Genomic DNA, 14,300 nt, shown 5'->3' with positions numbered 1-14,300 from the left:
TTAGGGGTTTAGGGGTTTCAGTCGCCATTTTAGAAATAAGCGATTGAAGAAAAAAACACTGTTATGGAGCAATACCGTCTTTAGCTGCAAATCATGCGCATTAGCCTCAATAAATAGCGAATGGAAAAAACGAGGAAGTGAGTTTGTGCTTGTGGAAACATATTTTTAGTAGCATTTCTCTATTTTTTCCAAGAGTTCTACGAATTTCCGAGTTTTCTCGAAAATGGGGAACATCTAAGGTATGCGGGTGGAACTCGGGACAAAGAGCTTAAACGCGGGACTGTCCCGCTCAATGCGAGACCGTTGGCAACTATGTCTCAGTGGTCAGATAATAATTTGAATAAATTTGTTTATTCTTAATTACATGTTCCTTTTCAATAAAGCAGCTATTCAGAGACATTTATTCTATCATTCTCTTTTCTTTATAGATGTGAATGACAACTCTTCTTCAAGCAGCTCCGACTAATTATCAGGGCATCTAACTGTCTTTGTATTTGTCACTCACATTTTGTGTTTAAACATGCACCCTTCATTTTTCTATCTAGAGATGTTTTGAAGAATACTTCGTAATAATATGTTAAACTATTTTTTAATTTTTTGGTTTGAGGAGATTCAGACTAAATGTTTAGTAAAAATCGTATGAAAATTAAAACTGGATCTCTCATTCTTTCTGGGGTTATTTTCGGTTTTTGATAGGTTTATAAATGGTTTTCAAATTCATTCTTACCAAATGTCATTTAAGTCTCTTTTGTATATAAAGATTTAATTTGAGATTTTTGTATTGATGAAATTAATTAACTGTCTTTTGTAAATTAGGAATGGTATCAATATTTGTAGACATTAAATATACGGAAAATTATTAACTGGAATTGAAACGAGATCATTGGTTTTCCTAGGCTCCTTTTCCCAACACATGTCTGAAAAACTTCTTATTTTTCCCAAGTAGCAAATCAAGCAAATGCATTTATCATACTTAACAATATAAAATATTTTACTGATTAGAAGTATGTAATAACTTGTTGTCTATTTTCTCGTATATTTTAGAAAGAAAATGAAAGGAATTCTTAGAAATTGAAATTTAAAAACGTCTAACAGAAAACAAAATGAAAAATAAAGGAAAAACAGAAGAAATGAAGGCACTAAAATCACGACACGGTACAGCCTCGATGATTCTTAAATGGACCTTGACTATCTTATTTTCAACTGTTGTAAGGTGGCTGTTGATTTATTTTGATTTTGGTGAAGTCTTCAAACGAAGGGTGGAGATATCAAGCCCCATAACATCTTGGTTCAGAGGTAATCAACTTTTCATTTCAAATTTCTAAGGGCCGAAATCTTTGAAGTCTTTGAAATCTTTGAAATCTTTGAAACTGCAACCCTAATGAACTACAATAACAAGTTTGAGTTAGGAGAAGAGTTCATTAAAATAATTTCTCGATTTTTTTTAAAAACCCCCCGGGGGGTACTAGGGTTGGCGAATGAGGGGTATGTGCGGACGAGACCTCCGAAAACCGACCCTTAGAGAGACTGATTTTTAATGAAAAGGTGACCCTTAGAGAAAATTTTTGAATTTTTTTTTTCGATTTTTGAAAAAAGTCATACCCTTAGAGAGACTTTATTACAATTTTTTTCTGGAAATCAAAAAATTTCCTAAAAATCCTGAATTTTCTTACCCTGAGAGAGACTAATTTAAAACTTTCTGATTTTTCCGACCCTTAGAGAGACTTTGAAAGGTGAAAAAACCGACCCTTACCGTCCGCACATACCCATCATCCATTTTTGCCTAAGTGCCCCTCCCCCCGGGTAAAAACCCATTTAAATTGCCTTGGAAATTAAACATTTTTTAAAAATTCCTACAGTACTCAATGAAAAATGGAAGCTTTTTAATATGATCTGCCAAAACTTCTTACGCAATTGAACAAATAAATTAAATTGTTTTGTAATTATGCTAAATTCCATAGAGAAGTTTTGAGTATTTTAATTTATATTCCACATTATGTAAGTTTTGGCACAGTAATAATAATTTGGCAGACGTCGAACATGACTATGCCCTTCTCTGCATCGGACCTTCATTGTATGATTCTGACGTCATCCGAGATGCACTGCAAAGATCTACACAAATGCCAAAATTTATATTCTAACCGATGTGAAGGTTTAGTTAAAATCACTTTAGCGGCGATTTTTGTCGATTATGTAATGGTCTGGAAGGGTGCGGGTGTTTGAAGCCAATTTTTCGTTGTATATACCCTTGGTCAGCAAACCTAGAACTGAGAGAAACAATGCAACGATTTTTCAAGCTATAACCTTCAGATTTTACACATGGGCAAATTTAATATGAAAATATTTTAATGGCGATGGGGATGAAATTCTATAGAAGTGGTATTTTTTTTCGTTTTAGTTGAAGAATGTATCACGTTGTCACAGTTGGGACTTTCACCGTACTCTGGAGATGTGTGTCATCAGGTTTGTTGCCAACTTTTTCCAGTGCACTTCACTTCGTTCGAAGTACTATCAGTTTAATTTAATGTAAATCTAGTCATTCAATAATATGTTTTTTCATTTATAGCCACCACTGATCGTAGAGATGTTCAAGTTACTTCCATCAAAGTGGACTGTCCCCTTCTTTGTGGTGAGAACATTTAAAAAATAAATTTTTGTGTTTTGAAAAGCACTCTTCATTTTCAAAGAAAAAGTCAATAAGAAAGTTCACGATAAAGATTGAAGGACGTCTTTTGAGAAGGTGACAGATGAATCGACCAATGCGTGGATGTGTCTTCCCTTTTTGTTCGAAAATCTCATAACCGATATTATTTGTATCAAATGCCTTCATAGATGGCTGATTTAGCAACTGGAATCATGTTGTCCAAGTTGTGTCAATGTTATACTGCTTCTCAGGTACGCTCTTATTTATTATTTATTCGCCCGTATTATTATGCAATACCATCCTTCCTGGAATTCTTTCCTATTTAAATCGATTAAATTTCCTGGTACACAAAATGGCTATTCATTAATAAGTTTTAATTTAATTCATGGCCTTTTTCAGCTTTCAGCACAAGATTCCGAGAAGAAGGAGTATGCCGCAGACACAAAGAGTATTTGGATCAAAGAGAATTCTATTGTTCACTTTATTGTTTTAAATTTGTAAGTCTCCGTCTGTCATTGGTCAAGTTTCAGCTGATTTAAATATTTCAATTATACTTGTAATGAAGAAAGGTGTTGTTGAACTACGTTATATTTGGGTTGAATTATAACTAACTTAGGCATGGTGCGGCGGCGGCGATATCGGACGAAAATTTAGAAAACGAAAGTACTTGATACGGTGGACGAACTCATAAAAATCAATTTACAAATTACACGCTCGTATAACCACGGAAGATCTTCGCAGGTTTTCTTTGGATTACGTCATTATATCTTTGTGTCTTTAGCTTCACAGTTTTGATTTTTCTTTATTTTCTTATAAGCATATACTTTATAAGAATCAAATCAATAACTCTTGATAGACGGTGATATACCTTTCGGTAATTAGTTCTTACAAAGTAAACAAGGGATGGGGCACAATATGAGCATATATATTTTCTTATAAGCATATACTTTATAAGAATCAAATCAATAACTCTTGATAGACGGTGATATACCTTTCGGTAATTAGTTCTTACGAAGTGAACAAGGGATGGGGCACAATATGAGCATATTCGTTTTTCTTATAAGCATATACTTTATAAGAATCAAATCACTAAGTCTTGATAGACGGTGATATACCTTCCGGTAATAAGTTCTTACAAAGTAAACAAGGGACGGCGCACAATATGAGCATATTTATTTTTTACAAGCATTTACTCTATGAGAGTTTTTAAAAATTAAACAACAATTGTTCTTAAATTGGTATTATTTTTTTAGCGATTTTAAGCCTCGTTGTTCTTGTTGTAAAATTGTTTCATTAAGGCTCGATGTAAAGTAGATTTCAGATTAGCTTCATCTACTTCTTGTTTTTCCCATGTAGTTCAAATTCTAGGTGAAATTTTCGACTTCAAGTCGTCTTGTTTATTTTGCAGACTTGTAAGGTCGTTAGCTGAAAGATTTGTTAATAATATTGCTTCCACCTTTCCTTTCCAGATATCTGCTAAATCCATTCACCATTTTGACTTGCGTGGCCCAATCTACAAATGTTATTAACAATTTTGTCATTTCACTCTTATTGTTTTCCATGTCTAAAGGTATTCATTCATCCTCCAATTTTGTAGAAAATAATCTCTTTTACTGAATCTATGTATATCCTGTCTGTGAGCCTCACACATTGAATTTCTGGACCTACCTAGAGGTCCTCCTATAAATTAACCGCTGTCCGTTCGTCCGTCCGTCCGTTCGTCTGTTACCAGCTTTTCTCGAGATTGGCTCATTAGTTTTTCTGATTTTTGGCACAAAGATGCAAAATGGCAATGCCCAAAATGTGACGGAGTCCGATTTTCGGGCCGAAAATGTCCGAAAAACTGTTTTTTGGCATTTTCTCGAGATTTTATCATTAATTCTTTCTGATTGTTTGCTCAAAGATGCGTATTAGCAATGCCGAAAACATTGCCGAGTCCGATTTTTGAGAAAATTTTTTTTTCCGGCCGAAAATGCTGGAAATCGCCGTTTTTCTGGATTTTCATTGGACTTTTTCCTTATAATTGGTTGTTTTTTCATTCAAAAACATTATTAATAGCAATGTCCACCATCAAGTATGCTTCAATTTTCAATTATATTGATTTTTGAAGCCGGAACTATTTAAAAATCGCCGGAACGACCTATTTTCGCCGGAAAGACAGTATTTCTTGAATTTCTTCAGCTGTACTTCATATTTTTTTATGAAATTTTGCACGCTGAAGCAAAATAACAATACCTAAAATGTGACGGAGCCCGATTTTTTTTCCGGCCGAAAATGCCGGAAATATGCCGGAAAAACCGGTTTTTTGACATTTTCTCGAATTTTCATCCAACATCTAGCTTGCTACATTTAGTGTACAATCAAAACTTTTTCATTCGATTTAATAGGTTGCAAAACATCAAATGCTATACTTCCGTAATACTACGCCTTTTCAAAGAATAAAAATTCGGCTGATGGTGAACATTATTCCCATCATTTCTTTATTATTTCAAAACTTTATTTTGCTTTAAGTCACCGAAACAAGTCGTGCGTATCACAAAGTTATTGCTTCAAAAATAATGAATATCGATATCTAAAAACAGAATTTTCACTTTTCAGGATATTGGTCAATGGCGAGCATTTGTGTTGCTTTTGTTTCATACATCTCACTTTATCCAATCATGCTCATTGTTCCTGTCATTCTCTCCGTGAAAAAGGTGAGAGGGAAAAAAGGATTTTTTATTCTGGTGAACAGTTAAAGCATGATGATAAACTTTTGAGACTTTGTTTTCATTCAGTCAAATTCAGTCATCAAAGCACACCAACAGATAACATCTTATTTCTTATCAACCTTTCTCGGTTAATGATTGATAGTCAACCTTTGAAAAAAAACATTGTCTCAGATGGCTTTTTCTCAAGTGAAATATTTGATGCTCCTCTATTATGTCAAAATAAAAGTCCATTACTCTAGCTTGATATTATACCTTATTCGACGTAAGTCACGATCAATTTCTTTTTTGTTTCAGGGAGCTAATGGTAATATGTTGAAGATATTTGCGTGTCTGACTTGGTTTTTCCTGACATTGTTTGCTTTATTGTATGGTTCGTATGTAGTAAATCATTCATGGGACTATATCGATGCTGTATATGGCTTTATGTGAGTTTTTCAATGTTCTAATGCTGCGTTCTAAAGGTGCAGCAGTTATCATAACTGACTGTATTGTACTAGCCTTGCTCGATCTATTTCAACCTGTATAAACCATCACGTAGATGGTTCAACTCTTAGACTGCTCTCAGCCATCATCAATAAAGAGAAGCCGGTCATTATCAGAGTTCTAAAGCTAGAAGGTATCATTTCCTAGCCATATTCTAATTTAAGATATCTTGAATTATGAAGTACAACATTTTTTTTTTGTTTGGACAGATTGCAAGCACCTGATTTGACGCCAAACATGGGCTTGTTTTGGTACTTCTTCTTAGAAATGTTCGATCACTTTCGATTGTTCTTTCTTGTGGTGTATCAAATCAATGTCTTCATCTATGCCATCCCTCTTGCTATCGTATTCAGGTGGGTCTTCTTTTCCTTTTCCTGCCTTTCAATTATGAAAGTGTCATATAGTGTCCCTTTTTTCGAATTTTTTTTTTGACCCTTGTAGAAACTATTTTGACTTTTTGTTGTTTTTGTAGTAACACTTGGAGTGACATTTATTTAGGGACATACCATGCCTCCCTGGGTATTTTTACAGCTAGCAATGATGAGTAACAGTCTTCATTTTTTCATTCCAGAAATCGACCCATGATTTTATCATACGCTTTGCTGTCTTTGATGGTTCTATTTCAATCCTATTCAAACATGGGAAATTTATCGCTGCCCTTCGCGTTGATCCCTCTGTGGAGTCATCTTTATCCATGTAAGCTTTCTTATCAACCTTTCAGTTTTTTTAACAATACCTCAATTGCTTTTCGTGGAGTATACACACAATAGATTTGCGGCACTCGATCCTTATGCTAATAATGATCAGATATTTTTTCACCAGACTAGTTCCCAATCAACTAGAATGGATGTTGATAATGATTTTTCAACTTTGTAAAGAATTCCTTCTGAAAATTTTAATGACAGTCAAAGTATAATATACATGCTCGCTCTCTCCTTTTCAGACATGCGTAACTTTCTGTTGATAGCCGGTATGTTTTTCTTCACTTCACTGTTGGCCCCTTCCATGTGGTATTTGTGGATTTATGCTGGCATGGGAAACGCTAACTTCTTTTATGCAGTGACACTCGCCTACAACACTGCTCAGGTATTAAATGATAATACCTGATAAGTTTTTCCGGTTTGCTATGTTAGGGTAGAAGAGGCGCCTGGATATGCTTTAAAATGAATTCTGATTTTACCGTTAAGTTCTTAAAGAAAGTAACTGGATCCGAGAGAGCCAATTCTGTTGAGCTAAGACAGAGATCAACGATCGAGCGTTTTTTTAAAGATATAGTGCGTACAGCACTATTTTGGTGAAATATTACATACTCTGGAATAATGGAAGGCCGGCACCACCAAGCTTATAATTTTGGATTCGTTTCCAGGTGTTTCTACTGTCGGATGTGCTGTATGCATTTCTACGTCATCGATTTCACTTGAAGAACGGCCTCTCACCGAAGACCAAAGATGGAAAAGAAGGGATTGTCATCATGAAGTGAACGAAATTTTTAGGTAGTAAGATATTTAACAATTTGTTTTTTCAAAGAACAATTCATTTTAAATGTACTCGTCATTGCTTTTATATTTCTCATTGTTAAACCTATTTTGTCAATGCACTGCCCACTTTTCTCTTGTTCGGGAAAATTCCTTCTTTAAGCTTTACTTCAATTCGGTCAAAAAATCATTTTCTCGAAACTTAACTTTTCAAGATTGTGAAAAAAGCCAAGAAAGAACGGGATATCGCTTAAAGAAGAACTTTTTTTCATTTTTCGACACAACCTTAAATTATTAAAAAAAAAACTTTACAAAACGGTCAACGTTAGTCAAAGTTATCTCGTACTTATAATAAAAAGTTTAAAATGATAATGAAATTAATATAAAAAGTCACCAAAAGAATTTTTAATCGTTAGAAGCATAAACATTGTTAAAATGCTCCTCAGTTTTCATCGTCGACTTCTTTTCGTCATTTAAATCCTCACATCGTCAAAATGTCTTTGTTTCGTCATTCTATTGTTCAAATGCATCTCTGTGGTTCATTATTCCGTCGTTGTATCAAGAAAACTCAATTCTTCTTTTTCTCCCCATGAAGTGTTGGATGTAGATGAGGGTATAGTGTTGTATGAGTGATCCATGAAGATGTTTCAGACATCTTGGTGTACACCCCAAACTTGTCGGGTTGTCCACATCCGTCACTGTGTCCCCAACTCGTCACTCCAACTAGTGACCTGTGATGATTAAAAATGGATCATTTGTTATTGATTATTTGTTATTGGGGGCCGTCCATATAGTACGTACGCAAAAATTTTCCAAATATTTGACACCCCCTCCCCGTTTTACGCAGAGAACAATAGAAATGACGTCATTTAAACAATAGACGTACGCTTTTGCTAAACCTCCTCTCCCCCCTTCACTGCGTACGTACTATATGGATGGCCCCTTGAATGCACCGTCATCTACCTATTCTTTAATACAGAAGCGTTTCTCTAGATTTAATAGGGAATAGTAAAACTGAACCTTTCTGGTACAGGTAGTTCAATTGCTACTTACCAACTTTTGTCATTATTTTTGCACATTAAAGGGCCACCAGAATCGCCACGGCACGTATCGGCGAAATTGTCATTGTATGGACCTGCACATAGCATGTTCTTGGTCAGCAAACTATCGTGGTACACCTTCTTGCACTGGTTCATAGATTTGAGTTCGACGCGTGCTTCTTTCAACTGATGGGCGTAATTGAAGGTCTCACTATCTTTGCTTTGAGCCCAAAACTCTCCCCATCCTTAAAAAAATTGAACACAGAAATGTACACACATAGATAGAAAGTCAAAGGGAAAATAATAATTCTTTCCATCGATCAGTCTTTATCAAGATTTCAAGATGTCAAAGCTTCACCAACCTGTAACCACGCATTCTGCGCCAGGATTGATTTGATTATCAGTCAAACAAATGGGTTGGATATAATCGGTCGTGATCACTGGTTTATCCAACTTCAAAAGTGCGATGTCATTATCATGCCATGCTTTCTTCTTGTAGTCGGTGTGAATATAGATGGCACTGACGTCGAAGTCTTGTTGGTTTGCGTTTGATGCCTTGCGGAGGTGTGCGCCTAACCGTACGCGAATGTGACTGTTACGTTTGGTTTCCACAAGACAGTGTGCGGCCGTGATGACGTATTGTCCACCGTACAATGCTCCGCCACACATATGCTTGTACGTGCCATCCTTTTGTTGACGCAAGACCATAGCCATCCAAGGCCATTTTCCAGCGTACACGTTTTGGCCATTGAAAATTCTTCCAACAGGTACTTGACGGCGACCGCATTTCGATGGTCCATTCCCTGTGAACAATAAAGTAGTTTCTCCTTTAAAAAATAGTTCTAGCTACTTCTATTATAAGCTTAGTCTGTAATTGCCTTATTGTCGCCTCCTTATTAGTTATCATGCATTAAGGGCTCTGACCATACTCCAAAAATGGATTTTGGTATTTGAACATAAAAGTTATATTTCAGGTTCCTTTAACACTTTTAACAAAGAATTGCCTTTATAAATTGCTTTTTAATCGAATCCCTTAAGAGAAATTAAGAATTTAATTGCAAAAATGAGGTTATGAACTTTAAAAAGATGTCAATAATATGTTGCATCACCCTCTTTTACAAAAAATGCTTAGTTTTAATGGGTAATTAACTTTTGTGTTTCAAAATTTCTTTATTCTGTCCGCAAAGCATTGAACTATTTTAAATTTTGCGGAAAATTTTTCTTAAAAGATGTGTCAAAAGTTATGACTGTTTTTTTAAGCAAAATCCAGATGAAAAATTGATGAAAAACCACTATTTTGAAGATTTCGAGACAAAGAAGCATTTACAAAAATTTTCCGCAAAAATTTTTATTGTTCGGTAAAAGATACACCATCAACTGCGAAAAATTTTTCAAAATGTTTTTTCTTCGCCGAAACTAAGCTCTTCAAAGTTGAAATACTCTTCCTCGCGAAAGTCTTCATTTTCTTCTTCATCAAATTTTTTCAATGCAATTTTTAAATTTTCAGATTCAGGAATAGTTTGTCTAATAGAAAATGTATAACATGCCATAGTTTTGTTGGTTACATCAGTCAGAAAACACATTTTAAACACGGCAATTATGAAAAATTCACTATGGTCAGAGCCCTTAAGTTAGCTGTTGTAATGATATTACGTAATAGTAAGAGATCAACAACCTACCAACTGGAGGAATTCCATTTGGACCAATAGTTACCAAAGGAAGGGTGGGAATGGCATTGTTGTTCGTTGTGGCAGCATTGGTTGGCCAGAAGTCACATGAGCTTTTACTTGAAACCAATTTCAAGTCAATATCATCTAAACCAATGTCTCCAAAATAGCTAAACGAGGTCGTCCCTTTGAATACAATCTACAAAAGAAATTGTGAAATAACGCGTTATCAAAACTGATCATATTTCCTCTGCGAAACATGTGGCTTTAACATGTTCTTGCATGCACATTACCACATTGCAAGGGAGATAGACCAATTTTCCTGCTTTCGAACAGCAGTTGATTGTTTACGTTGTGCTAGCCTTTTTATCTCACGTATACCACCAGTACTACACAGATTCTCTGTAAGTTACGGGGAGTTCTGTGATGAAGTACAACGTAGTAAAGGAGTTTTGTCACAGAAACTAATGTAAACAAAACAAGTTTTTAACTGGTTGAGACCAACCTTTAGACCTTTACTGCTTACCTTGAATGGCTTTTGTGGTGTGTCAAAGGCGAACCTTCCGAATTGCCAGTCACGCTGTTTCTGATTTCCCTTCAACTCGAAATGTTTGGTCATTCCATTTCCTTCAGGTACATCAACGTGTATGTTGAAGTCTCCCATAGTGTGACCGTACATGTGATAGTAAAAACTCAAACATAGTTTCTTTCCCTGTGTGACTTGGTGGTCCAGAAGCACTGTCTGTATCGTCGCTACTTTCCCACTTAATTGGTTGGAAGTTTCCAAGTACATGTACCATCCTGCAAAAAGTATATTACTATTATAGTATTTCAGGTCGTGTATAGTACACTTTGACCAGATATGTTGCGAGATGGATTTTTTATTTTTGCTTATGCTCGTGAGAACTATTTCGATGTTTTTGATTTTAAGAATATTTTGAAGGGTTAAAACGCCCACCACCCACTCAATGACCTTTCTTACGCTGGAATGTGAAGCATTTTTGCGAAACTTCCTTGAGTAGCTGTCAAGTATTCGCATTAGCAGCCATACAGAAAATCTTTTAATGAGGACCTTAAAACCTAAATTTGTGGAATAGCATATGAAAAAAACTTTTTTTCTTGAGAAAATCACCATATTGTATAAGGGATCCTGAGCAATACAGTACCAGGTAGATTATGTTTTACGGCCGATAGAAAGAGTAATTTCTTTTTTCAACAGCTTCTTTTAAGGTTGATTTTTCCACAGCACTGCCTGTTCTTTGTAACGGAAAGATTAGACGAATGGTCACGGTATTTTGATGTTTATTTTGTCTGCATCATGTTGTTCTATTTGTTGTTTAATCGCATTCAAAAGTTGAGTAAAAGCCACTTGTCAATAAAGTGTTGTGACGTTGTGTATTCGACTCGAATAGGGATGACGAAGTCAACTTCCCCTTCCTTCGAGTCGAGGTTGACATCTTCATTATAGTATCCCAATATTTCGTCAAAGCTCATTGAAAATTTTTAGGATAGCCTTGACCACTGCGGGCAACGCTTCTAAATTTTAGCAAATTTTTACCTTGCGAAATCTTACCTAGATATTCTACTATATTTGCTGAAGAATTTTACTTTAACTAAACAAAATTTCAAAACTTATGATTTGAGGGTCATTTATACATACCATTTTGACCTTTGCCCAGTGTGTTATCGAATGATGGGCCAGTGTCTTGGGAACTTGTGGCTCCTTGTTGGATCAACCATTTGGCAGGAGATACTGAATCCCTTTCATAACCAGCACAAATGGCTCCCATCTCGAAATTACAAGGTACCGTGTGCAGAGGATTGTCATAATTCACAGTGGTCAAGCTTTTTGGTAAGGCTGTAATGAAAAAGAATGACAGTGAATGTTAAAATCAGCATGTCCTGTCCTCACCTTGGCAGATTACGTCGTTATAGGGATGTACAGAGGATGAAATACCAGACGTCTGGATTTTCGATTGCACAGCAACTTGAAAACCTTGCTTTTATTTAGTAAATTTTGACCCCCTTGACCCTTCGTTTTCATGAGGCAATGATCTGTCCTGAGAAGAGTAACATAGGAACAAAATATATTTATACAAGAAAAATCTTCTATGTGATTTTATCATCAGTGCAATTATCCTCCTTGCAGATTACCATCAGGTTCAAATATCTGGCTCAAAACCGAATTACACACAATGGCAAAAAGCAATGGTCCCAAAGAATTTATGAAGTAAAAAGAATCAGTTGGCTATTTGGACGGAAAGGTTGGCAGTCTGCAATCTTTGGAAACATTTTCGAAGGAAGTTCTATAAAGTAGCAACTTCACTTTGACTGACATGTGACTTTGATTGACTAGTCCTTTGATCAACGATTAATCTGCCATTTTTGTAGACTCATTTTTGAAAACGCTGCGTTTCCAAAGATTGACGGAAATTTACTTTGAATTAAAAAAATGCGAAGAATAATTTAATGAGCAACGTACCTTTTCCGTGGGCTTGCAATAAATAACAATAAATAATGCACCAAAACAATTGTACAACAACCATTTTAGCGATCCAAAAAGATGTAAGAAACGAATGAAAAATGAGATAAATAAAAAAAAAGACTTTTGGTTTTTTTGAGAATGAAGTTTTCGGTTTTTGTGCCTGTGCGTTAAGCTGTTCCAGCCAGCCTTACTTACACGTTATGACTTGATAATGTGAAACGGACACTGTTCTCCATTCCCTTTTATACTCACTTTCTTTGTTCCGTTGTGTTTTGCTTTCTATTGTCTTCTACTTGCAAACTTATAAGAGGGACGAGACGTCAGATGGAAAATGCAGAGAATGTTACATCAATGAGTGTCTCCTTACTGCTCATCATTCATAGATGTTTGCTTTCAAAATAAAGAAAAATGTGAGCATTGAGCAGCCACCCCCTAAGGATTCATGCGGACAGTTTTATATACACACAAAAACGGGTTAAGTCCCTTTTCCTGCTGATTACGAAACTTTTAGTTTGTCAGCATGCTTCGCGAGTTCAAAGTCGAAGGTTTTGTTTTTTAAATAGTCCCTCAATTTGTTCGCGGTCTGCAAAAGGGGATGTTTTTGTTTCAAAAAGTGATTAAAATGTGTTTGAAAAATGTTTGAACCAGAATTGCTTGTTTTGTTTTGAACACTATTGTTGATTTTGTTTATTTTACGTCGAAGCAACACCCTAGTGATAAAGTGACTATAAAAGTACTGAAGTTTAAAAGTTCGTTAATTTGCACTTAAACTCGATAACACAATTGACGTCAGAAAATCACATCATTAAGTTTTATGTGTTTAGACCTTGTACCTTTTAAAACTTTTTTAAGACTGACCCTGTCTGACCTTTATGGTGAAATTGATTCTTGGAACTCTGTGAACATTACTCAACCTTGTGGACAATTTAGAAACATCAACAACTTTTGCAGCTCTCTTTTGCTAATGTTATTTCAACACGCTTCATCCTACTCAATGAAACCATAAACTCTTTGTTGCGCTTTCGTGTACTTTTCTAGGAAAATATCAAGGAAAAGAAACTACTGCAAGATTGTTCTCATTTCAGCAGGGCTTTTACAGCTAAAAGGAGAGCTACCAAATCTTTTGTACTTTCGACCAAAAGGGACTTTTCCAAAATTTTGTTCACGCTTAGATTTTTTGCAAACATTTCCTACCTCAGCTCAATATGGAAATGTCTGACAAACATGTCCGAAAAGTACACTTTTTTTTGAAACACCACGATTTTCGAAAGTCGTGAGGATAATCAAAGTGGAAAAGTTAAAGAATAAAGAACAGCTCAGCTCTAGTTTAGAATAAGAACTCTCAACTGTTGACCTTTTTGAGGGTAGAAATTGCACTCACGGAACAAAGTCTTCATTTACAGAAACTTTTAACTTTTGCACATGGAATATGCTTTTTTATAAATTGTAACCAACTCTTTACTGCCAACATAATGATTTGAATTCCTTCATGTTGAATCTTTTAAACCAATTTCGAAAGATTTGAAAAATTACAGTAAGTGAAACCCAATCTTTTGGACTTCACCTTTTAAAAGGGAATAGGTTATTTGTTGACGTCATCAAATTGTCATATTTTATGATATGTTACAGGGTTTATTCGGTACAATAAAGTTATGAAACAGTTATATAAGTTTTTATAGTGAATACGTAATATAGAATTTATTTTTTTAAATTCAAAATGTCAAGTTAGTATCGATACCAAAATGAAGGGGTGGGTCCCTAGTTGAATAGTTAAATACCTTATCAGCCCTTTTAA

At 35.2% G+C, this 14,300-nt stretch overlaps 2 protein-coding genes across 2 annotated transcripts; one reads left to right on the top strand and one right to left on the bottom strand.

Annotated features, from left to right (window-relative positions):
• Positions 1-1,048: 1,048 nt before the first annotated feature.
• LOC136819998 (phosphatidylinositol glycan anchor biosynthesis class U protein-like) lies at positions 1,049-7,385 on the top strand. Its single transcript, XM_067076233.1, has 12 exons — positions 1,049-1,296; positions 2,399-2,463; positions 2,567-2,641; positions 2,833-2,895; positions 3,044-3,141; positions 4,114-4,214; positions 5,243-5,340; positions 5,650-5,780; positions 6,048-6,191; positions 6,410-6,534; positions 6,782-6,924; positions 7,205-7,385. The coding sequence occupies exons 1-12, from the start codon at positions 1,104-1,106 to the stop codon at positions 7,316-7,318; spliced, it is 1,350 nt and encodes a 449-aa protein (XP_066932334.1). The 5' UTR covers positions 1,049-1,103; the 3' UTR covers positions 7,319-7,385.
• Positions 7,386-7,559: 174 nt separating this feature from the next.
• On the bottom strand, positions 7,560-12,932 carry LOC136819994 (prostasin-like). The gene is made up of 7 exons (XM_067076228.1): positions 12,503-12,932; positions 11,681-11,878; positions 10,547-10,821; positions 10,033-10,219; positions 8,716-9,156; positions 8,367-8,598; positions 7,560-8,044 (listed from the first exon to the last, which is right to left on the bottom strand). Exons 1-7 carry the CDS (start codon positions 12,564-12,566, stop codon positions 7,882-7,884), a joined length of 1,560 nt encoding a protein of 519 aa, XP_066932329.1. The 5' UTR covers positions 12,567-12,932; the 3' UTR covers positions 7,560-7,881.
• Positions 12,933-14,300: the final 1,368 nt, after the last annotated feature.

Source organism: Clytia hemisphaerica, unplaced genomic scaffold, assembly GCF_902728285.1.
Source record: "Clytia hemisphaerica strain Z4C2 unplaced genomic scaffold, Clytia hemisphaerica genome assembly, whole genome shotgun sequence".
Taxonomy (NCBI): Eukaryota; Metazoa; Cnidaria; class Hydrozoa; order Leptothecata; family Clytiidae; genus Clytia; species Clytia hemisphaerica.
This window is presented reverse-complemented; position numbering and strand designations above follow the sequence as displayed.